At 38.4% G+C, this 25028-nt stretch overlaps 1 protein-coding gene across 5 annotated transcripts in view; it reads left to right on the top strand.

Annotated features, from left to right (window-relative positions):
• Positions 1 to 24500, top strand: part of GABRB2 (gamma-aminobutyric acid type A receptor subunit beta2) — a 284019-nt gene extending 259519 nt beyond the window's left edge. For 2 of the 5 annotated variants that reach the window (XM_054037999.1, XM_054038001.1), the window contains 3 exons: positions 1256 to 1366; positions 15533 to 15583; positions 18303 to 24500. In XM_054037999.1, coding sequence (XP_053893974.1) covers positions 1256 to 1366; positions 15533 to 15583; positions 18303 to 18650 — 510 coding nt within the window. In that variant the 3' untranslated portion in view covers positions 18651 to 24500. The remainder of the gene's footprint in view (positions 1 to 1255; positions 1367 to 15532; positions 15584 to 18302) is intronic. The other 3 variants (XM_054038002.1, XM_054038003.1, XM_054038004.1) reach the window with 3 other exon arrangements.
• Positions 24501 to 25028: the final 528 nt, after the last annotated feature.

Genomic DNA, 25028 nt, shown 5'->3' with positions numbered 1-25028 from the left:
CCCTTGTGATCTGTGTGGAGGTTGGGGGTTCTGAGAGTCAGAGTATTAGCTTCTGGTGTATGACATTGGACTGAACCCCACCAGCCCTCATCCAGGACCTCCTATGAGCTTGTCCATATGACAGTGTGTTCTAATCTAATATTTTCATACTATATTCATGTGAAATGCCTTGCATCTATTTATCTTTCAGAATTCAGGTAGGACAGAAACTCAATGTCTGTCTGTCTTTCTTTTCTTTCTTTTCTTTCTTTCTTTTTTTTTTTCTATATCCTTTTTGTTTATTTTGTGTTTTGCAGTGTGTAGTTTCAATAATAAAATCAAGGAGAGTTAAAAAGTACACAAGAGCAAGGAAAATTTCACAACAGATTATCTGGAAATATGTAACCATTGACTAGTTAAAAACAAATCCTATATGAAAAACTCTATTTTACTTCATAGCCACTTCAGCTTGGAAAGACCATATAGATGATCAAACCCCACCTTCCTGCAGTATGCAGGAATTTCCCTTTTGTATTTCTCAGGTGTTTTGTGCTCACCTGCCTATATTTGAAAGATGAAGCTTCATCAGCTGACCTCGGCAATTTATTCCATGTTTTAACTCTTTTAACAACCTTTCTCCTCATGTCAAGTCTCATTGTTTTTCTTGTAAGCAATTTCATACTATTACTTCCAAGTTTGCCTTCCTGTGTTGAATTCAACAGTTCCCGCTTCCCTTTATTGCGGACACTCAAGTCATTTGCAGATAGTTAACACATTCTTTCTTGACCGCTCTTTTCCAGCCTATATAGATATATATTTAATGTTCCCAGTCATACCGTGTGATGTTTCCTCCTACCTTTGTCATCTTGGTAGTATCTTCAATTTATTATCCTTTTCATACTGAAGTGCCCAAAATGATACACAGTCTTGCAAGTGCTGATGTAGTAAGGATGAATAAAGCAGGAGTATTGCTCCTCTGCAACTTTGAAGAGAGAATATGACTTATACACCCCAAACTAATATTATATTGGATTTTATTTTCTAACCGTGAACTCCTCTATCTGGCTAAGAATAGCATTAGAGGTCAATAAACCTTTCGTTCCATTTTGTATGGACATTTAGAATTATTTTGTCACAAATGTATAATCATTCTTTTATTTTAGTGAAAAATCTAATTTTTATTAGTTTGTCCTTATAGTTCCTAAAATGCTTTTGCATTTTTCTATGCCGCCTCTAGGTTTGACCACCATTCCCTATTCTCTACTTTGTCTTCCAGGTCTTTTATAAAGATATTAAACAAAATGGGACCGAATTCCGATCCCTGGACCCCACTGGAAATCTCTCCCCAACTAGACGGACTACCAATTACGATTACTCTCTGTATACGGTTAGATAGCCAGTTTTTGATCCATTTTAATTGTATTTCTGTCCAAGACATCTTGTGTTGGCTCCCCTCCCCTGTGATACTGTATCAAGTGCTTTTCTGAAATCCAGACATAATGTCTACTGCATTCCCTTCATCTACTAATTTTGCAATCATATCAAAATAGAATATGAAATTGGTCTGGCAGAATTTGTTCTTAACCCATGTTTAGCCCCATGATGCTTTTGCTTCTAGATTATTATAATTTTGTTCCCTGTTTGCTTCATTACTTTGCAAAGGATGGATGTGAAGTTTTAAGGGTGGAAACAATAATGGTACCAGGTTGAAACACTTGCATCTTCTGGGACCTCAAGGTCTCCACAACTTATATAGATATTAGCTGATGATTATTATCTCAGTACCCACGTATCCCCCAGACTTCTGGGGTGTAGGTCTGCTTGCCATTAGACTTGCAGGTTCTTCAAGTAACTTTTTGCTAAGTTCTATCTCTTTTTAAGTTGTGGATTTATTCTTACATTGTTGAGCCTAGTAATGTTGTCTTTGCTGTTATTAAATAGGGGTACTACATGCATTAGTTCTGCCATGTTCCATCACTCTCACTGATTTCCTGACTGCTTAGCAGACATTTCATTTTGGATTTGTCTTATCCTTGATGTAGCTTATAGCTCTGTCCCCATTAGTAAGCAATATTTTCTACTGTCTCTGCTTCTCTTCCTTCTCCCATGCAGGACATGTAATCCTGACTAGATACCTCTTGACTTTCTATTTCCAATATAGCTTCTTTTTAGCTCTGAATTTATCCAAGCAGCCTATGGTTTGCCATGCTGAGCTTCCATCATTATGTCCTTCAGAATTGTCAATATTTTCTCTACAAATATTCTCGTTAGTACTCCATCCCACTTGACTCAGACTAACACTTTTAGTGGCTTCTCTGGAGGTATTACAAACCTTGAACACTGAAATGGCAATAATAATGATTAACTAGCAAAACTCCCTCATTGCAACATGACGATTTAATGGATGTTATAGATGGCACAGTGAAGCATATAGTAAACATGCTGGGCTAATTGCAGGACTGTTCTATACCCTCTTCTTCCATAAACTAGTGTTAAGGGCCTTGACAGTAGAAGTTTTGCCTGGGGGAGACTGTGGTGGTGGAAAGCACTGTGAAGTACCTTTCACCAGCAGAGTGGGGAAATGCTACCTCAAAACTGTGAGGCAGCACAAGCTAGGTATGGGCAGTGCAGCAGGGGGATATATTAGCACAGAGTATTTCTGCTACAGCTTTCACAAAGAGACTCTTATTTAACAGAAAGCTAAAGCTGACTCTTTGTATGGAGCACTGAAATGAAAGTGTTTTCCTTAACTTCCCCCAGGAGTGAATATACCTTCCTCACCAGGGCACTACTTGATGCTGGCAGGTACAATGTGTATGTCCGGAAGCCAGCCCCATATGTGCATATGCAGTCACTTTACCTCAGTTTTTCTATTGCGTAAACACAGTTTGCTCATACTGCACTTCATTTTCTAATTACAAATATTTAATTTTTCTTTGCAATCAGTGTTTTTGTTTATTAACATGCTGAAGGGTCCAACACAGTCCAATGCAATAACGTCGGTGGTCCATTGTACATTATGCCACATTATTTCAAGCAAAAATTGTAAAATTTTATTGAAGAACCCTGCTTATTTAAAATCAACATTTTGCTAGTTCAACTCAAAATAATAATTTTAGTTTTTCAATGTTCAAAACACTTTTTTACAATGTGATGTGTCACCAACTGTACTGTTCCACAGCTTATACAATTTATTTATATTTAAAGCCCAGATAGTTCCAAAATAGCTTGAAGAACAGGGATGTTTTAACTGAAACAGGTTGTGTACCTACAACATGTGATGACCTAAGGCACACAAATACTTATACTTTACTATACTCAAGGTCCTATTTTATCTTAATGTGAACATTAATACAGTGACTTCCCCCTTGAAGTCTAACACCAAGCCTATTTACATATATTATTAAACATTTTATAAGACCGTTTAAATTGATTCTTTGAGTCAGAAGATTATGTTTTTTAAATGTGAGCTGACTGCTGACATCTCTGTTTAGAAAAGATATTTTGTCTGGACACAACAGCTTTTTTAAATATACTGTGGGGGTTTTTTTAGAACAACGATTCTTTATTCAGTAGTTTCTGTTCTATAAGGTGGCTAAAGTCAGAATGACTGATAGTTACAGTATATTTCTGTTACTCAACCCCAAGTGACAATCTACTAGAATAATCAAATGGAAGATGACGTTCTGCCAAAAAATGGGATAGGAGAAATTCATTCTGGAAATGTTGAAACCCATAATACAATATTCAGATGGAACCACATCTTTTTAGATTTTAGTTACACTAGAAATGTTGCCCTTTGGAGGCAAAGGGATTTTGAGAAACTGTTTCACCAACTAAGCAAATCAGAGCCACCAGAGTTTGGCTGGGGAATAAGACACATATCCCTTGTATGCACACCCCTGGACCATGGGTCTGGATGTGAGGGAAGAGGGGAAGCAGGGGATGCACATTCGCTACTCTCCCTGCCAAGTAGGTAGGTGGGGAGGGTTTGGAGAGTACCACGCCGACTTGCACAGAGAGGATCTCAGATCTGAACTAGCACAAGGAGGAGAGTATGGTTTAAATGGTGTAGAGCTGGATATGCTAGTGTCTTATCACCTGAGGCTACTCCTTTGTGGACAAATCACTGACTGTCTGTTTATGTCTGATTTCCAGCCCCGTCACACCACCAGAACAGGATAGAATGAGAGTGGGGGTCAGGATCTTGCCCTAAGTATTAAAGTGGAATAACTATACTCCAAGGTCATTAAGCACAGAGATGAGAGACATAAAGTGGAAGCAGATTTTACTTTAGATGAAGGGAGGCTGTATTGAGGAGGAATGGAGAATGGCATGGCCATGTGAATAGTGTAGAGACTGTGCAGTATAGAAGGGTTGAGGCAGAGGCCTCTTACAATGCGGTCAGATTCTTTCATCCTTATTCTCACTGAACAATACTTTATTCCTGTGCAGTGCTATTGAATTATTTGGGGCTACTTGTAGAGTAGAGTCTATTCAACATGAGTAAGGATGGCAAAATCTGGCCCACAAACATCCAGAGCCTAGGAAAACAAGATGAGTTTTAAAACAAATGCACAATCAATTACTAGAACTGAACCATGCAGTATTCTATTACATCACCACTTTCAGGGGCTTAAAAAGTTCCATTTAATATCGGCTATATCACACATGCCCCTTTGCTCTGTGCTTTTGGGGGCATTCAACAATAACAACACTCTGCTAAATTTTCAGCTAAACCATTTTTTACTACCTTATAAAGATGAGTGTTTTGTTTTGTTTACACTACTACTAAATCTGTATTGGGAGTTATTCTTGATGCCGAGCCTGAGGCTATCCTCCTTGCTGAATCAGATTATGAGATCTGTCATAAAAATGGACAGTGATAATAAAAGCACCATAAACAGAAAAGCCCAGTATTGACCCCACATCTTTCATCCTAAATTTGCCATTCACACATCACAGAAGAACACCTGAAAACCAAATAAAATAATAAAAAAAAAAAGTAAACCCTTTGCCCCATTAGCATTATCTAGGAGTTTGATATGAATGCAGTTTGAGAAAGTTCCCATCTTAGCCTGTGGTCTTTTACAGAAGTGATCAGAAGGTGACTTATCTCTACAGTGCATAGTGATATTCCAAATGACATCAGAATAAAGGTCAAGTCAGCCATGTGGGGTTTTCTGTCTGGGGCTGTGATCCTCACAATGCCATCTTTAATTCATGTAAGAACAGTGTGCACACACTCTGCTTGTTGATGCAAGTAGCCTGATGTGCCATAATCTAAGAACCTGTCATCCAACACTTACCGGCGGTAAGCAATTGATCTTCTGGGATCGATCCCAGAAGTGCTCGCCGTCGATGCTGGTACTCCTGCTCGGCGAGAGGAGTACGCGGCATCGACGGGGGAGCCTGCCTGCCACGTCTGGACCCGCGGTAAGTTCAAACTAAGGTACTTCGACTTCAGCTACGTTATTCAAGTAGCTGAAGTTGCGTATCTTAGTTCGAAGTGGGGGGTTAGTGTGGACCAGGCCTGAGAGGGGACATGATAATAGTACTTCTTCAAGTGATTGCTCATGTCTATTCAACTTAGGTGTGTGTTCTCGCCCCACCCTCAGTTCCTTCTTGCCACCAGTGATGGTTCTGGAACTGTTGCTGCTTCAGCTAGTGCTGTAGCTCCTCGTTCGCTAGTTATCTCCTGTATTATATTGTATATAGTTTTCTATTAGTGTTTATAAATCCCATAGCTATAGTTAGAGAATTTGTAGGTCCCATATGGGACTTTGCCTCAGGACAGGGCATGTCCCGATCCCCAGGATTTAAGCCCCGTGATCGCTGCAAGAGGCCCATGCCCATTAGTGATCCACAGAGCAGTTGTCTGCTTTGCATGGGCAAAGGACATATTAGTGAGAAGTGCAAAATTTGCAAGTCCTTCAAGCCAAGGACTAAGAAGCAGCGTTTAAGAGCTTTCCTTATGGAGTCAGCCCTCACCCTGGCACTGGAGCAATGCTCTGACTTGGTGCCGAGTACCGTGACCTCAGTACCCAGCGCCCCCCGGCCGCACCCGTCCCCATCCGTGGCTCCGACGAAGAAGCCCAAGAAAGCAGGATGAGGCCAACCTTCTGCAAGGGAAAGGATAAGATTGGGCGTGAGCTAGGTCCCATGCCAGACAAGTCTTCATCCACACCGGGATCTCGGGCCCAAGCTCCGGTGGAGCGATGTAGCCCAACCCGCTCCCAGCCGGCTACCCCAGATAGCAGCAGAGGCCTCCATCAACTCCGGGTACTGTCCACGCCGGAGGCCTGCAGGCGGCGCAGGAGATCATGTCCCTTCCAGTGCCGCCCGCACCAGCCCCTGAGGTTCCCTAGTCACGGGGTAAACCTGCGTTCGGACCACTTCGGTCCCCACCTCAGTGACACCCTTCCCTGTCGCGGGGGAAGTCCTGCCAGCGCTCGCCCTCCTGTAGCCACCACACATCTGACCGCAATAGGCAGACACAGCACAGCCCCATTTGGTCCCTAACCTTGCACACGGGCAGAGAGGCTTGAGGCACAGCTTGCCAGCCACCGGGCCCAGACCATTGGAGGCACGCGCCCCCCAGCAGGAGTCTGGTCCTGGCGTGCGGCATCCCTGAGACTGCGGTACTCTCCAGAGACCTCTGAAGGGTACTGCTTGGGAGTCACCTAAGTTGAATGGACATGAGCAATCATTCGAAGAAGAAAAGACAATTATTTTTCTGTAACTGGTGTTCTTCGAGATGTGTTGCTCATATTCATTCCACAACCCACCCTCCTTCCCCACTGTCAGAGTTTCCAGCAAGAAGGAACTGTGGGTGGGGAGAACTGGCTGTGCCCTGTATACCACAGCATGTGCTCACCACTCCAGGGGGCTCTGGAGCCAGTCCTCTATGGATACTGCTGAGGGAAAAACTTCCGGCACTGGTGCATATGGCAAGCACACACCTAAGCTGAATGGACATGAGTAACACAGTTATTGAAAAGGTAACTGTCTTTTTTTCAAGTATAAAAAAGGTTGTTACAAGGAGGAGGGAGAAAATTGTTCTCCTTAACCTCTGAGGAAAGGACAAGAAGCAATGGGCTTAAATTGAAGCAAAGGCAGTTTAGATTGGACATTAGGAAAAACTTCCTAACTGTCAGGGTAGTTAAACACTGGAATAAATTGCCTGGAGAGGTTGTGGAATGTCCATCATTGGAGATTTTTATGAGCAGGGTAGACAAACACCTGTCAGGTGTTCTAGATAATATTTAGTCCTGCCATGAGTGCAGGGAACTGGACTAGATGACCTCTCAAGGTCCCTTCCAGTCCTACAATTCTATGATTCTTGGATTTTCAGTAGTGGAAAGTACTGATTCTCAGGAGGGCCTTAATGTGCACTCACACTGTAATATTCCATGTAGACATATTCTGCATGTTATTATTATTATTATTTGTATTATTGTAACATCTAGGTGTTCCAGTCAGGGCCAGATTTCCAATTAGGCACAGAAGGCGCGTGCCTAGGGGCGGCAGCATTCTAGAGGCGCCTAAAAGTTAAAAGTGGGTTAAAGTTTCATTTTTTACAGAAAACACGAAGGTCAGCTGTATGCCGGGGGGCACTAAAGATGCTGTGCCTAGGGGCATGTAAGTTGTAAATCCAGCGGACCCCATTGTGCTAAGTGATGTACAAACATAGAACAAAAAGACGGTCCTTGGTCCAAAGTTACATTATATTAAATGGGAGGGGGTAAAAAAACAACCCTGTGCTATAAAGGTTAAATTCACCCAGAAGCTTAAAGTTGCCAGACATTCTTCTGGGCACTGCTGCACCTTTTTTTTTTTTTTTTTTTTTGTTGGCTCACACAGAATTCTTTAAATGGACAGAAAAAAACTGGAAGCAGGTTCCTGAGTGAGAGTCCCCAGGCTAGAGCGAGAGTAGGCTGAAAAGTTATTTTTTTTAACTCTTTATTTTATTTCTCCTTTATTTCTTACTTTCCAGTTTTAAATATATTATCCTGAAATCAGCCTCAGTCTGAAACAGGACAAACAACTACATTAATGCAGCATTAAGGTCAGGACCAGCTCCAGGGTTTTTGCCGCCCCAAACGGCGGGGGGAAAAAAAAAGCCACGATCGCAATTGCGATCAGCAGCATTCCAGCGGCAGCTCCACTGCGCCGCTTTCTTCTTCGGCGGGAATTCAGCGGCAGGTGCTTCCCTCCGAGAGGGACCCGCCGCTGAATTGCCGCCGAACAGCCCGACGTGCCGTCCCTTCCCCTTGGCCACCCCAAACACCTGCTTGCTGGGCTCATGCCTGGAGCCAGCCCTGATTAAGGTTACTTGTTATATTGAAACACAAAGGGCCAGATCATCCTCAGTCTCTGCTCAATCCCTACCATCTGCCTTGAAAAGTCACTGGATGTGACTTTTTTCACTGATATATCCATAAGGATTTCTTCAAGGAGATTACCTTGCAACATGCAGTCAGAATGGAAGCAGAAGGAATATGCTTTACCTTCCTCTCTCCCAGTAAATATGGAGGGGCCTACTCACAAACCTGATGGGTCCAGAGTCCCTCCACACAAAGGCCCTTTACTCCCACACTGGCTCTGACCCCAAAATGGACTTCAGCTCCTTAACTGCCAGAGACTTCACAGCCACAGCTGCCTTCAGTCTCCACTGGGGGAAACTACAGAAAAGCTATTTTTCCGGGTAACATTATTTCTGACCCACCCTCTGACCATTCACTCCTCCATTATCTCAGGTTCCTGCAGGGCTAGAAGCAGGAAACATTACCTTTAGAAATGAGAGAATTTTCCTTGCTTCTTGCTCCATAAAGTTCTGAAATATCAGACAATAGAGGTGTAGAACTTTTAAGCGTGGCAGCATGGCTCCCTCTGAGCCCTGTAGACTAGGACTCATGGTAACTAAAGCACATGGCTTTACAGCCAGAGGGCTACAAAAGAAAATTCCAAAAGCCAAATAATTTAAAAAACACTTGTAAAATAGGTTGTTGTAACATGATATATACCAAATATATAGTGTGATGTGGCATAACAATTTTATCAGCACTCATTTGGGATGACCTGAATAACTCGTGTGTTTGGTCAGTTGCGACCTGAAAATATTGACACCCCTGTATATAATAATTGAGTGTGACAGTTGCCTAATAAACTGTTAGTCATTTTACACTTTTTTCCAAGACATAACATTTTTGTTTGATTTGCTGGGATTAAACCCAATATGTTCTTAAAATACCTGGAGTGAAGATGTTGCTATAGAGTCCTATGTTACACGTGCTCTGTATGTGTGTGCGTGCGCGTGTGTGCATGCAAGCAGATGTTTTCAATACATTGTCATTTATAGATATACAATATAGACATGCACATACACACAAGAGCTGGTAAATAAACAGAAGAAAATTTCCACCAAAAATAATTTTTCCCACCCTATTTTTTGTTGATAATTTGAAGTTTCTGGAATTTACAGAGTGGCTATATACATTAGTGTGTGTGTGTGTGTTATAGCTAATCTGGACATAAAAAAAATCAAATTTCCAAGTGAAAATGGCAAAAAGGGGCAAAACAATGTATTCCCTTTCTTTACCAACTGTAGAATGAGTGTACGTATAAATCTAATTATATAATGTACTTGGATATTCCCCCAAACATGCCCTAAAACTAGAATATCAAGGTACAAGTAAGCCACACATTATTGTTCTAATTCTAACAAATTAAATGATAGAGGAGCTTTTCTAATTACTTTACAACAGAGCACTGCTAATTTTAATGATGCCAAACAATCAGTGAAGCCCACAGCCAATTTTTCAGACCTTGAAATCACTTCTTTACTCATTTTCTTTCATTTGTGTTTACAAATACATTTCTAGCCCCTTTGTTGTGAAGATAACCTTCAAAAATATAAACATTTTCCTTTGGCTAGAAATTTGCAAATAATACTCCATAATAATCCTGAATGAAATTCTGGCCATGTTGTAGTCAAGAGAAATGTCACCACATTTCTTATTCACAGTCTTTGCCACTGCTTCTTAAGTCCAGTGACACCTGTGCCTCCCTTAAGCTTTGAGTAGAGCACCAAAGAATCATAATTCTGACACTCTCCAAAATCCTGAAGTTAAACCTGCATCCAAGTAATTATATCGTATGAAGATGAATGGAACATGCCATGCAATCTTCTCTCCAGTTTCTTATCTTCCAAGTTGTGATTAAACATCTCCAGGTGCCTGAGTGCTTGCCACATAAGGCTTCATATATTTGACTTGGCTTCATGGAGGAAAAATAATTTGTCTACATTTTACAGCAGTTTGTTTTGAAAATGGTCTAGATATGCCAAAACTTATCAGCATTATATTGACTGTCTAGCTTGTGTATCAAAAACACAACTATTTCCAAATGATGGCGTAAGATCTGTGTGTCTGTCTTTTCAAATTGCTACCACCAGTTAACAATCAATATTTCCAGCATAGTTGGCTTTTCAGAAAACATTCAAAGAGCTGCAATAGAGAATTTGATGTTATAAATGTTTGGAGATAAGCCATTTGGCGCTCTTTCTATAGTGGCTTTTGATGCATGTTCCTTATGTTGAGGTACTTCATAAGCTTAATTAATATTAAGATCCCACTCCCGTAGATGCTACTGAGAGCAAGTCTGTGAGAGTTTTGCCTTATGTACAGAAACATTTTCATATGCAAGACAAAACAAATGTCTTTAAGATACTGAAAACATACATGACACATTTTTGCACATGCTTCCTGTTCGTCAGCTTGTTTCTGTCTTAGTTAGGTCATAACCCACACAGCTAATCATCATCTGAAATGTTGCTCAGCCCCTCCTCCCCAGGCTTACATTATCAATTATAATTCATTTCTTTTTAAAGGAAATACATTTCTTGCTCTTAAATTATTATCTAGAGTAACGTTGTGTTCCGTTAATCTGCTACTTTAAAATGAACTGCAAAGATTTCCCTCGCAACAAAAGCAGTTTTGTATGATCCTCCCAAAAGGTAAACATATGTAAATGTGATTAGAATAAGATGTGTGATAATGACCTCCCAAAAAGAGTGAGAATGACCGCACCACACCTGAAGTGGGGGGAACTTTGTCTGGGCTTCCCGAAGGAAGGCAGCAGTGCTTTATGGCGGAGGGGGGAAAGAGGGTCAAACTGCTGCAAAAGGTGAGCAGTGGTCAGATTTGTGGCGCTAACTCACCCCCTAGGAATCTGAAGTCGGAAGGCATAAAGGTGCAAGCCCATGGCGTTGGAAGCCCCTTTTCCACGCAGCAGGCAAGGCGGAAGCCCCCCTCCCTTCCCTGAGAGGTGGCTAATATCAGGTTGGGTTAGGACCTGCTGTGGGCATTGTGCTAGTCACTCCTTTTTAGAGGGGCTGGGAAGGAATTTTTCCTTAACCACCAGATTGGCCTCTGTGGAGTGAGGTTTTTTGCCTTCCCCACAGTGGGTGTCAGGAAGGACCTTTTCTGATAAGAAGAAAAGGTGGTAGGCTATATGTCACAACTTAATTTGTAAGTGTGGGGTGGATGTCCAGTGCAGGTACTCCATAGGGAGAGCATCCAGTGAACAGATGAATGGCCTAGTAAAGGATTTAAAATCCCTTATCTTCACTACTTCCTACATTTCTCAAAATTTTTAAATTTTTATAGTTTTACTGAAAATGTACATTATTTTGAAATTTTCAAATTTTCAGTCAGCTCTACTAAAAAACTTCCTTATATATTACTTCAGGAAAAGGTTTGTTTCCTCCCTCCCCTAGGACACAAAAAGTGTCCCATTTAAAAAAAAATCAGATAGTTCAGACAGGTCCAATTTTAAATTTCAGAACCTTCAGATTAGTTTCCAATCATGAAAAAAATGTTTATGCTGTATGCACATTTGAGCAAATTTGGTTCACAGTTTTTTTGTTTGCTTTAAGCTACAACTAGTACAGGTTAGAATGAAATGTTTGTTTCCACTTCAATTATAGTGGTTTGTGATGTCATATTTTTACAGATGTCCCTTTTTGTCTCCACTCAGATTTTTTAAAGAGGTGGTGATTGCCTTAAATACAATCAATGAAGTTCAATTACATTTTTCAAAGGCATACTTTTACTTTTTTTTTTTTTTTTTTTTAGGTTTCTAAATTGCAGTGTAGCTTAAATAATGTGTTTCTGGTAATAACGGGTATTTAACTTGCCAGATATCATTACAGAGATAAAAAAGGTCTGTTTGTTATGTGTGTGTAAGCTTATTCCTTTGGGATAGCTGAAATACATTCACTATTGTTTTCCTATATATCAGTTCATTCCTGTGTTGTCTTACCTGCTTTGTCTTGTAAAATTCCTTCCTTCTCCTAATGAATCCTTCTTCCTTCCCCTGAGGATTCATAATAGCTAACAACTATTACAGACATTACTACTGTAGATTTAGGGGTGAGGAGCTTAATATTAATGTAATATTTTAAGCCCCGATTCAGGAAAGCACTTAAGTCTATGCTTAACTTTAAGAATGTGCTTAAGACCCATTAAAATTAAGCATCTGCTTCAGTGCTATCCTGAATTGGGATGGTTCCCTGATTCAGGGACTTAGTTGCGGGTTACAGTCAACTAAAGTTGCTATAAGGAAATGGAAATTGAATACACAATTTAAAGGTTTTGTTTATTCCTAGTCCCTCCCATTTTGCTAGGGGATAAGGTAGGGCTAAACTTTCCTTGTCTAAAAGTAGAGAGGGAGAAATTGTTTCTATAGAGACTGCTCCTCATCCTTCTCTCCACTGGCTGGTTCAGGTGCCTGTGTCCATTTGCTCCTGGAAATAGGTAAGGATAACTGGTATTACAAAATGGCTGCTGTAAACTAGAGTTGAGGGACCAAGACTGGATATAAGGAGACCAAGAATCACATTTCTGGCCTTTCCCAACAGTGTCCTCCACATTGTAAGCCATGGAGCAAATTCAGCTTTTGATTCAAAATCCTTTGAAATTAATGAGTATTTACATGGACCTCAGTGGGCTTTGGCTCAAACCCTGAGGGAACATAGAGACAGGTCCGGACTGTGGATGCTGTGGAGTTTGCTGAATTTTTTTTTTAACCCCCATTGTCATGCCCAAAGATTCCCCCTTTTCCTCTTCTGTGCTGCATAACTGTTGCAGAATAAAAGTCCTCACGTCCTGGAATGCTGTGAATGTACAGTGGATATTAAAAACCATATACGTTTTTTTGTTTCTGGTGCATGGCCATTTTGTATGTTCAGGATACTGAAGCATTTATGACAGATTATGCTCTCAGATGTATACATTCACAGCTCCCACTGAAATCCAGAAAAGCAACACACATCTGAGGGTGAAATTAGGCCCTGGGAATTTTGTTGCAAGTAATTAGAGATGTGTAAAGCTCAGCAGTCTTGGTTCACATTGTTTTTTTTTTTCAGTTTGTTTTCTAAGTTTCCTATCTGTGTGAGTTAAACTCCCTTGATTTACTTTGAGTTTTAGGGTTTAGATAAACCCAAGAACCTGAAGGACTCTGCAGAGTTTTGTTGAATTTCGACCTTGGCCTGAAATCAAAGTCACCTGAAATCATAACTCAGCCCATGTTTGCTCACAACTCACCTCAGGTTAACTGCAGAGTCTGTGAACTTCACTCACATTTCAAGTTGCTACAAAATCTGAATCCATGTGAGCTTTGCTTTGTGTCAGGTTTCTTTCTGAACAATTCCTACAGCTCTGAAAGTAAATCCCTCTTTCTTCTATGGAGGCACAAAAGCACATGTGCATGTTTAGTGGCACAGTTCCATTTTTGGAGATTTTGAAATATTGACCATGCATTTTGAAGTGCATACATGTTTAGTTTTAGTAACACATTTACCACTCCAGAACAGCTACATATAGTTGGGCTGCCATTTGTAAACCATTACATTTTTTGAATATTTTCTAGAGTGAAATTAGAGAGACTAATACAGAAACTTCCCCAATAGCGTATACAGAGACTTCCTCCATAGTGTCTCCGTTCCTTCTTACAAACCTTATCCCTTATAGCCAGTGCAATTCCTGTAGATAAGAGTCAAGTAGTTTTTCTTTCTAGAGGGATTATTTTATGTCCTTTGGCATTTCACGTATGTGAGCCTTTCCAAGGCATGTTTCCTTCAATTCCAGTCTAGAGAGTTGATTCTAAGTTATTTGCTCACAGTACATGTAAATGATGAGGCCCAATAGTACAGTTTAAGCTTCTGAACAAATTAGGTAATTTTGCTTTTTCTGTCCTGGCAGAGTGGACCAATTTTGCTTTGGCAAATATGGCAGGGGTTAACCATTGAACCATAACCTAATGAAATTGTGAATTATTTCTATGCATTTCTCACCTATGTTCTTGTTTCACCCAGATTTCACAGAAATACCAGCCATCATGTCTTTCTTATACATTTCTTCTGTACCACTCTGTGTTTAAAATGAGCAATCAATATCTGCAAGTATCTATACTATATAGATTAAACAAGAATTTTGTTTAAATACCAGAAAGTAAAGATGTCAGTGATATTATGTGTTTTGAATAGCTAAGTTATCCATTACAAATATACCTTCTGAATAAATGTTGAACACAGCAGGAGATAATACTCCGAAACCAAGATACTGATTCCCTACCAGCATCTAGAGAGAAGAGTGATTGTTTGTGGAAGTGAATCCTCCTACATTCATTCTCATGTGTATATAAGTTTAGAAGTTGTACATTTAAGATATTGTACATTGGATGATTAATAAGTGTAACAGGAATTCCTTTAGATAGCCATCATTTTGGAGTTTCTGTATAGCAGGGAGAACATACAATGGTAACATTTAAACACTCTTCTCTGTGTATTTCTTTTGTTTGGGAGGCCATCAGAAAAGATCAGCAACCCTCTTATAGGGCTCCAGGGTCATTTTTTTCCTCACATCAACCTGGACCTATGAATACCATTTAGGCCATTTATTTTGCCATCCTCCTTATTAGACTGGTGATGAAAACTCTTGCATGTGTGCTGTGCTCTAGGCACCACTTTTCCACTTCTGAATTCACCTTTTATTTCCATAGTTCTTATTGCTACTTTTTTCATCATATTCCCATCCTCCCTTCTTCCCTTCCTCCTCCCCTGGGAATTTCTCCATTATGTTTGAACTCTGTTGTTCACCATAAGGAGTCCTGTTGTATGGTTGAACAACCATTCAGCACCAAAAGATTTTTTTAACCTTCTCCTACCACCTTTGAAACCACTTGTATGCCCACTTCCCCCCAAAAATAATTTCTATGATTCTTTTCATATCATCATATCTTCCTGGGTCAGAATGACCACTCGGAAAAAATACATTTACATCACTAATTTGTTACCTACAGTGGCAGGGCCAAGGCAGTAATAGCATCTCTAAAGCCAGAATATACTTATGCTGGTTGTTGGCTTAGAGGGCCCTGTACCTTTAATTAAAAATGCATATCCTATTAATACCCTATAGTGCATTAATTTTTACTGAAAGATAACAGCTACCTTATCTCTAAGGAAACTGGTCTTGATTTTATTAACTTACAGGACAGAAGAATAATTGGCACATATCATTGTCCAGAAATGTATTCAACAAAGGTATCTTTCATTGTTTTTTAAATGTTTTTATCCTTAGAGACTTAAAATTGAGGTCCTGACCATTTATGGTCATTAAAGATCCCATGGCACTTTTTGTAAGAGTAGATACCCCACAACCCCACGCCTCCTGGCCAAATTTCAATTTGTGTAATTATGTTCTGCTTATTTGACCTTCCCACCACCACCCACCCACCCTATAGTTTCGATTGGCTACAGCATTCTTCATTTCCTGTATTAAAATAAAGTGTGTTGTTCTGCACTGATAGACAGTCACCACATTTCACCTGACAGGTGATTGCATTTCACTGGCTTGTGAAGTGATTCTTCTTTCTAAAGATCGTAAAGCGCTTTGGGATCCTGCTGTGTACAGTAAACATGATTCATTATCATTCTATCTCAAACATCAATTTAGTAACAAAAATACCTGTACATTTTATTTAGGGCTGGGCGAACCTGGTAAGTTCAAATGGCACTCCTCACTCTAATCTCACAGTGAACCTTTTTTGAGGTTCAAAAGTTAGGTTGATTTTTTTTCATTGTTTTTCGTTTTCACATCCCTCTATGCTTCCTGGATTGGAAGTGAAAGATCTGAAATACCGTGAAAAATACTATTCTTGTGAGATGTTCAAACAAATGTTCCAGGTGTGGGAAGGTCAGATTAGTTCTGGAGACGCATGTGAACTTTTGTGTGCTTATCTGAGCAGTCAACCATTTGGAGGTTCGCCCAACACTAATTTACTGTATTCGGGGTTACTTCCATTTTCCTTCAGAAAAGTTGTTGAGGTTTTGCAAAACCTCCTCTCCAGCTTTCATGTTGTTAGACAAACGTGATATGTGCAGAAGAAGACCCCTATCCCCAGAGACTAGTTTAGAATTTTAAATAAATAAAGGCTCTAAAACAAAATATATTCTCGCACCTACTTCCTTTCTGTTTAGTGATACTAATCCACTATCTGCTGCCTATATACACATATATATATATCAGGTATATGCAGCAGCTTGCTCTGCTGCCATATTTGCTAGGTGCACGCTAACATTTCAGTGATCTTAATGACATATCAACAGCAGCCATACAAGATGCAGTGCAAAAGAAATAGATAGTTAAGTGGAGAAAAGTTCTTAGCTGCTTACTGTAGCATGTCTAGTTCCAAGTCTATTTGACTATAATAAAACTTTTCCTGTGTTTGTATTTTCAAACAAAGTATATTCTATAATGTTCTTTAAAGAACACCTTGTGGGCTGATATCAGTGCGAGCCAGAGGGTAGATAAACTGTTCAGATTCAGTTCAGTCTCAAAGCACTTCAGCTGTGGCCAAATTTGGTTAAACCAAAGTCATTCTTATGGTAGATCTTATCAATGTACAGCTGTCTATCTTCCTTTTAAAGCCAAAGTAATAGGCCTGACCTTTGTTAAACCTCTTGAGTGAAATCCTGGCCCTATTGGGGTGAATGACAAATCTCCCATTGATTTCAGTAGGGCCAGATTTTCACTCCTCATATCTGGATTAGACAATATGGAAAAAGAAACTTTCAAAGGAGCTTGTAACTCATAATTTGTCCTAATTAATTATCTAATATTTTCCGTTAGTTAACCTCAGTATTTCCATAATTCAAAATATTTCTTATGATAACTACATGGGGAATTGCAGGGAAAAGTACAGGTATTTAGGTAAGCTTATGTATTTTTTTTTTTAAATGGAAAAGTATTAAGGTCCACTGTTGCACTCCTGATTTAAACTAGAGTAGAATTTAGTCCCATATCTTTGAATGCCCTGACTTTTGAGTACTCAGGCTTTTAATCATAACATTGCATTAATGCTTTTTTCACTGAATACTTTTTTAATTGAATAGCCTTGTTTGAGTTATTAATTTTTTTTAAAAGTTAGTAACCGCATTTGAAACAAATGTGCAATTACATTTAATGTGATTACACTCCGAAATAAATGCATTTTTTCTTGCCTCTAAAATTCAGCCCTGTGTTATTGCCAGTGCTATGATCTGATGGTATGACCCAACATGCACTGTGCATGATCTTCATAAGCATTGGAGAGTGGACACTGCCTATAGGTATAACATAGAGTATGTCTGTATTTTCTCTCCTAGTAGCCAGTAGTTGTGTTAGAATTTCAAGATTTCTTATATGATCTTCTTACAAAACTGCTGAATATCTTGGGGGAGGAAATCATGTTTGCTTTATCCTCATAGGCATGCTCCAGCATTCATGTATAGCAGTACTGAATTCACCTATGTTGTGCACATTTGGAGGTTTTGCTAAAACAGAGGCTGCATTTCGTGGAAGTAGAAAACAAAACAAAACAAAACAAAAACTCCTAGCACTATATTAAACCCAGATATGTGTGCACAAGGGCAGTACCATACTTTTTCAAGATGAATGGAGGTTTGTGCTAGGTATGTGAGATTAGGATATGGCCACTGACTCTGGGTCATAACTGTGTATTTCCTCTGCTCACAAAATCTGGGATCCAGCAAATATAATCTGTTCAGATGTACAGGACAGGCCTTATTACTCTTACCATTTACAAAAGAATGACAGTAAAAACGGTAATGGTTGTATTTAAAGGACAGGAGTAGAAGTTTTTTAGATAGGCATCCAGTGGATTGATATTGTTAGGTCCAACCTTTGTCAGTGTGGTCTCAGTTTACAACTGATTGGGCTTTTCTTTCCCCCATGCTAAAGCTGCCTTCTTATATCTTACAGATGGATCCACATGAAAACATTTTGTTGAGCACACTTGAAATTAAAAATGAGATGGCCGCCTCCGAGGCTGTTATGGGGCTTGGGGACCCTAGAAGCACTATGCTGGCCTATGATACTTCAAGCATCCAGTACCGGAAAGCTGGCTTGCCCAGACACAGCTTTGGTCGCAATGCCCTGGAGCGACATGTGGCACAAAAGAAAAGTAGGCTACGGAGACGTGCCTCTCAACTGAAAATTAACATCCCTGACTTGACTGATGTAAATGCCATAGATCGATGGTCACGCATATTCTTCCCTGTTGTTTTTTCCTTCTTCAATATTGTCTATTGGCTTTACTATGTGAACTAAAAAACAAAGCCACACAGAAAGCAAGAACTGGATTTCTCTTCAATTTGGTTGTACAGCCAAAAGTGGGACTTAGAAAAATTCTATTCAGGACAAAAGTTACTTTAAAACACCTTAGTTGCTGGCCCACTCTACGGTCTGTTTTATAATGTTTTGGTTGCTTCTGCTAAGTCATAAACACATTCTTAGTTACAGTAGAAACTGGTTCCCCCTTTTAAAAATGTGGGTATATATGAAGAGTGAAGGCAAAATTCCATTCAGTCATTTTTTTTCAACACTCATATCTGAGTTTAAACCTTAAACTATAAAAAAGGGAAATTTGGGAGACATGTTTGAGTTTTAACAACAGAATGAGCCATTTCTTTGTGAAATTGCACATCAAGTACACATGCATCTATACTTGATTAAAGAGTGTACTAAGATGCTATCATGCTTATGAAACATATACATTACCTTCTAAGTGTGTAAACTTGAAAATAAGTAGTGCCTATCATCTCACCATGATGATGATGGTCAACGATTTCTGAGCAGTAGTCAGGTAATTGCTATTTTTTATTGAAAGACTAAACCTTTGACTGATATTATGAGCGGGTCAGGAGTTTGCACAGAAACTTAAGCAAGTAACACTAGTTTTGGTTTGGATTTTAAAAAGTTGGCCTAAGGTCATAGTCACAATTCATTGTACTTTTGATATGTGGGGGAATGTGGAAATCAGATTTAGAGATGGACCAACCTGTCATGGCCTAAATGGTGGACATGTTGATATGCTCAGTTCCTGGGAGATGGAGTCATTTGTCCAAAGTGCCAAATGTTGATTGGCCAAATAATAACTTTACAGGTGGCTAATGGAAACCATTGGTGCCCTGCTCTTTTAGGATAGAAAAAGGGATACAAGTGGCAACCATTCAAGATTGCGCCCCAGAGAAAAGGAAGGCTAGAATTATATTGTACAAATGAATGTTGTCAGTCATAGTCCCTGTATTAGTCCAAAAGATTCATATGGAATTTTCTTTCAGGTTTGTAGGCTTCCGTGCTTTTCACCTGAGAATGCTTTTATATTTAGCATCTAGCATCCAATTTAAAGAGAGTTATTGAGAGAGCAGACAGTTACAGGAATTAATATCTTAGCTGTTTGAAGAATTCAGATTTCAGAAAGTCTCCAGTTTTATAACTTCAATAGAAAATTTACGGATAGGATATTTTCTCCAGCCGGACTAGACAATGCCATGCATTGTTTTTTTTTAATTTAATAAGATATTATAAAGGGAATGATTTGGTAGGCATGCCTTTAAGTGATTAACTAAGCTTTTCAGTATTCCCTGCTTTATAAGGTCTAATGGCTTCCTTTAAAAACTGGCAGAAGTCAATTTTGCCTTAGAAATTATGGGAGTTTTTTATTTAAAAAAAAATAGTATCCTCTTGTTTTTCCTTCCATGTAATTTTATTTTTTTTATAGGAGAACTATTCCTAAAGGACAAGGCAAGGTAGAAAATGTGCTTATTTAATGAAAAATAAAAATTGACAACTGTGGTAAGGAAAAAGCACCAACTTCTAATGACTTCTACAGAATTATTCGGTCTACTGTTCGACGAAAAATGGTTATGAGAGCAGCAGCCACATCCTGTTTTAACTATGCTACCTCTCAGCTATATACACATTTCTTAAAAGAACCACAAATTCCAGCATGCTCTGAATAATAGTATTTCTGATATAGTTGAGGAAAATTTACAGCTATGTTTTCCCTATTTAAGGATTCAATTGCCAGTCCTTTTAAGAATGATTCCTTAACGTTTTTCATAAAAAGCAGATTTTTTTCTCTTTCCTTTAAAAAAGTAGTAGCTCGTGGAAATTTCTGTGGAGGGGGCTTAGGGGAGACAAATGATTAGAGGAAAACAGCTTTGAGAATTAATAGGCCGAGTTTACACCATTATTTTTTACTTCTCTGCCACATTACCATGGGCTTCTGCTTCAGAAAGAGAGAAAAAACAGCTTTGAATGTTATTGGAAAAGAACCTGAAAATTAGATGCACTGAGTACCCCAACTCTCTTTTTTAGGGGAATTGTGGGTACTCAGTACTGCCTCAATGGTCAAACCCTGAACTGCATATATTCAAGCTTTTGACTATGTGATTAGCCTTTCCATGGCGTTCACACATGAGTTCGCAGTGCATTTCACAAACCAGAACAATGTGCTTTTGTAGATGCATTTGAAGTTTGAACTTCTATGAATCATGCATGCAAACTCATCCTAACTTCTCGGGAAAGGTTCCACACCACAAATTGGTAACAATCTTAGAAGTCTATTTTTTATATATGGCACCCTTTGTGATAACCTAATGCTGTCTTATACTCACAGTCTTCATTCAATGCACTAAGAGCCTTTAACACTTGTGTTTCACAGAAGCATAATTTAAATACAGGGAGCACAGTGCACACACATGGTAGATATGCCTCAAATATAAAACCTAATAGAGAGTATGTTTACTCTCTGCATTGGTTTAGCAGGTCAGCTGTAGTCAAAACCAGGGAGATCAGATCCTAGTACTGCATATTAATTTATCTGAAGTTATATTACAAGCCATAATACTCTCCAATGTTGCTATTTGTTGGGTAAAAGAAAATGTCTGGTTTCTGCTCAGGTGTCACTGGGAAGGATGTATCAATAGGAGGAAGGAGCACTTTAATTTCCTTTTGGCTACTAAGGTCATGTACAAAAATTTTTGGAAGATCCTTCCAAATATGGATTGGTATAATTTTGTACTAAAGCTAAACACTGTGATGTGAAAAGGGTGGGAGGTGGGGGTAGTGTAGGGGAGGAGAACTGACAAGACCCTGGTATGGAAGAACCAGAACCAAGGGAGTGTGAGTCATTACCTCCTCTTCTTGGGACATTTATGACAAAAGTGATAAATTACGCCAGCATACAACGGCTGTGCTTTTTATCATGTGTACTACCCTCTGAGTAAATTAGACCAACCAGACTAGCTTTTACCTTAGAATTTACCTAAAAAGAATACTCCAAATCTTTCCACTCCTGTTCACTGTTGTTAGATCCACTAACTAAAATATTAACATTATAATTTATATAATGTTTGTAATATAATTAGAAATACACATGTTGTTATTTCATTATACAGAACAGCCAGCAATTAAGGTGTTTTTCATCTTTGTGAAATTCATGGGAAAATTATGACTATAATATGGCACAGTTTTAATTAATGATATATTTGAGATCAATATGTAAATATAAACTGTATATGACTGCTAGTAAGTATGATATACATTTTCAGAACTGAAAACTCATGCAGCATATTTCTGTGTTTGCATAAGGAATGTTACGTTTCTATCCTATTGCAGTTTAATGACTGGGAGAAAGACTCAAGCAATGTCATTCTGAATATTTCCTTTATCATTCCCGGGGGTGGGACAGAGAACCAGAGTCTTAAATAGTATGTTACAGAATACTTCAGAGAGTTTTTACACTCTAATACAGAGGACATAAAATCTGCCAGGTACAAAAGCACAATGCATAAAGAAAGTGAGGGATGGTCTTATACCTAGGGAAAAAATTCTGTTCATTTTAGGCAAAGTGTGCATTAAAATTAAAGGTCAGATAACTTTTACTATAAATATTAAACCGTGTTCCAATTCCATAATTAACACAGTACTTAACATAAGAGAAGTAAAAAAATGTTAAACATTATCCAAGTGTATGTGTATATAGACAAATATATTTATATATATATCTATATATGCATATGTGTTTATATACACATTATATAAATACACATATTCATATGTTGGTGTGTTAAAGGAATAAGCTAATAACAGTTTTGTTTCTACCATCACCCAGAGTATGAATAATTTTTTGAGAAAACAAATTAATGTATTAAGAAAATCTTACTATACAGGGTAACTGGGCATTTCTATATCAGCAGATCAATGCATATAATTCTTATGAAGCATTGCACAGTTTGACATTTATGATATACTGTACCTCCTCGCATCTGAAATTAGTCTAGTCCTCACATTGCTTGCCTATTTCTTCTTTTTTTTTAATAACAACACTGTCCACTAGTAACTTTTCAATAACAAAAAGTCCTATTGATACCAAGAAGAAAAAAAAGCAAAAATATTAAATATTTATAGAAAAAATAACCTAGGGCAGGGGATGGCCAGGGTACAATATTACAATAGTAGTGATCATAACATTTTGCTATGTGTATATAGAACATATAATGTGAGCAACCATGATTTAAGCTGAACTTGTGTAAATATTATCAGATTTCTTAAACATTTTTAACTTCTAATTTGTACTTTATGGTAAGGCAAAAAGCTGATTCTATTTATGGTTTAGGTTAATGTGTCCTAAAATTATGTAAATAACTAAATAAGCTGTAAATGAGCAGTCAATAGATACAGTAATTGTTTAGTGACTTTTTTTTTTTTACTAAGTACAATAATTGCAGTGCTCTAGCAGAGTAATTTAAACACCCTTTTGCATAAACAGATTTGGATTTGAGATACGAGTTTTAATACAAAAATTCAAGGAAAGTACTGTAGTGTAAAATAGTCATTGCAACAATGTTACTGCTTGCATAACCGGTTATTTTTGTATGGTTCAAAAATTAAAGCAACAGAAGATTGTAGTTCAGCACTCAGTACTCAGATCAACTTTAAGATGGTAGGACCTGATTCTCATTTACAGAGAGTCCCTTTTACACCACTCTGGCCACTTCAGTAAGGGGATTTTAGTGTAATGGAGGATCCAGTCCATAATGATTTCACTACAGAAAGCCTGTCTACTGCATCTGTTCCTGAAATCGGTCTCTCTTATGCTATATATTAGTAGACTTTAAAATAAAAACATGTTTGACCGTCATTAGCTAGCATAGTCCCCCAAAGCCAAAGAACCTTCACTCCAGAAATTGTTTAAAAAGGGAAAACTAATAAGTCACTGCTTAACACCAAAGGTAAAGTTTAACAAAATGCACTAGGAACTTTGTCAAAATTTTTAAGGAGCAAATGGAATGTTAATCAAAACCACTGCCCTATTCTACTTTGTAAAAATAACAACTCTTTAAATATCCATGAATTAATTCTAAATTGAAATAGATCATCTCTGCAAGTATATGCAAGACACACATTTATATGTATCAAATGATTTTTTTTTTTTTTTTTAGTAAATGCTTTGACAGTGACTATGAAATGTTGGAAATCTTAGCTATACTGTCATACTATTTTTTTTAATGTTTCTCTCAGCCATGAGGTCATCTATTCCAATTTGATAAACATTTTGTATGTTTGCACTGTTACTGCCATTTTGACAAATATTCACCAGGCTTTATTGTTTATGGTCCATCGTACGGATTGAGTTAAAGATCGTATGGACATTTGTAACATAAGTAATTCTAACAAGCTGACTATGATTTGACTTCCTTCTCATTTTTATTTGCATGGGTGTTTAAATGGTTCTGTTAGTACTGTCTTTGCACAGTTCTGATTTATCTATTTTTTACTTAGTACTATTTACTTCATAATGTAGTAATCATCAGCCTTACTAATGACCTTGTAGCCTTTCTTATATGCACATAATGCACATTTTCCAATGGCTAGAAAATGCAAACTACTAGTGGATATCATTGCATCAGATCTTCATGTCTTTCTCAAAAGGACTGCTAACCTCTGGGATAAATGAGGTAGTAAAATGATGATTGTAAATGAGTAGCACATAAGAGATATTTTCTTGAATTTAAACTTATTGCAGCCAGTTTCAGCATGTAAATATATAAGAATAATGTTGGCTAGTGTGTAATTCTTGAACTAAAAAAAAATAAAGAAAACCTAACAGAATGTACTTGTAGTTGTGTAATGTTGGGAAGACATGTTATTCACACTATAGATTTTTAGAGTGAAATCTCATAGATGTAAAGAAGATCAGAAGGGACCATGGTGATCACCTAGTCTTACTACTCTTGTATAACACAGGCCCTAGAGCTTTCCCAAAATAACTCAGAGTCCATATCTTTTAGACAAACATCCAAGCTTGATTTAAAAATTGCCTGTGATGGCGAATCCACCAAGACCCTTGGTGTAAATTGTTCCAGTGGTTAATTAGTCTCATCTTGAGGGCCTCAGTTTTCATTTTGCCTTTATTCCAGCATTACTCCTACTGAAATCAATGGTTCTGGCAAAACTAGGTCCATACGTCTAAGGAGAACCTCTAAACATCTGATGCGTATCTTCCCCCCGCAGCATAGAAGGAGATTGGTCAACTGCTTGTGTGGCATCATTCCTGCAGATGCTATAGAGCCCTCATGGTTCCAATGTCTATTCATAGGAATGAGTAGCTGGGAACTGTGGAACACACAGTCGTCCATC

The sequence above is a fragment of the Malaclemys terrapin genome, chromosome 8 (genome assembly GCF_027887155.1).
Source record: "Malaclemys terrapin pileata isolate rMalTer1 chromosome 8, rMalTer1.hap1, whole genome shotgun sequence".
NCBI lineage: Eukaryota > Metazoa > Chordata > Testudines > Emydidae > Malaclemys > Malaclemys terrapin.
The sequence above is the reverse complement of the archived record's forward strand: the minus strand, read 5'-3'. Positions and strand labels throughout refer to the sequence as shown.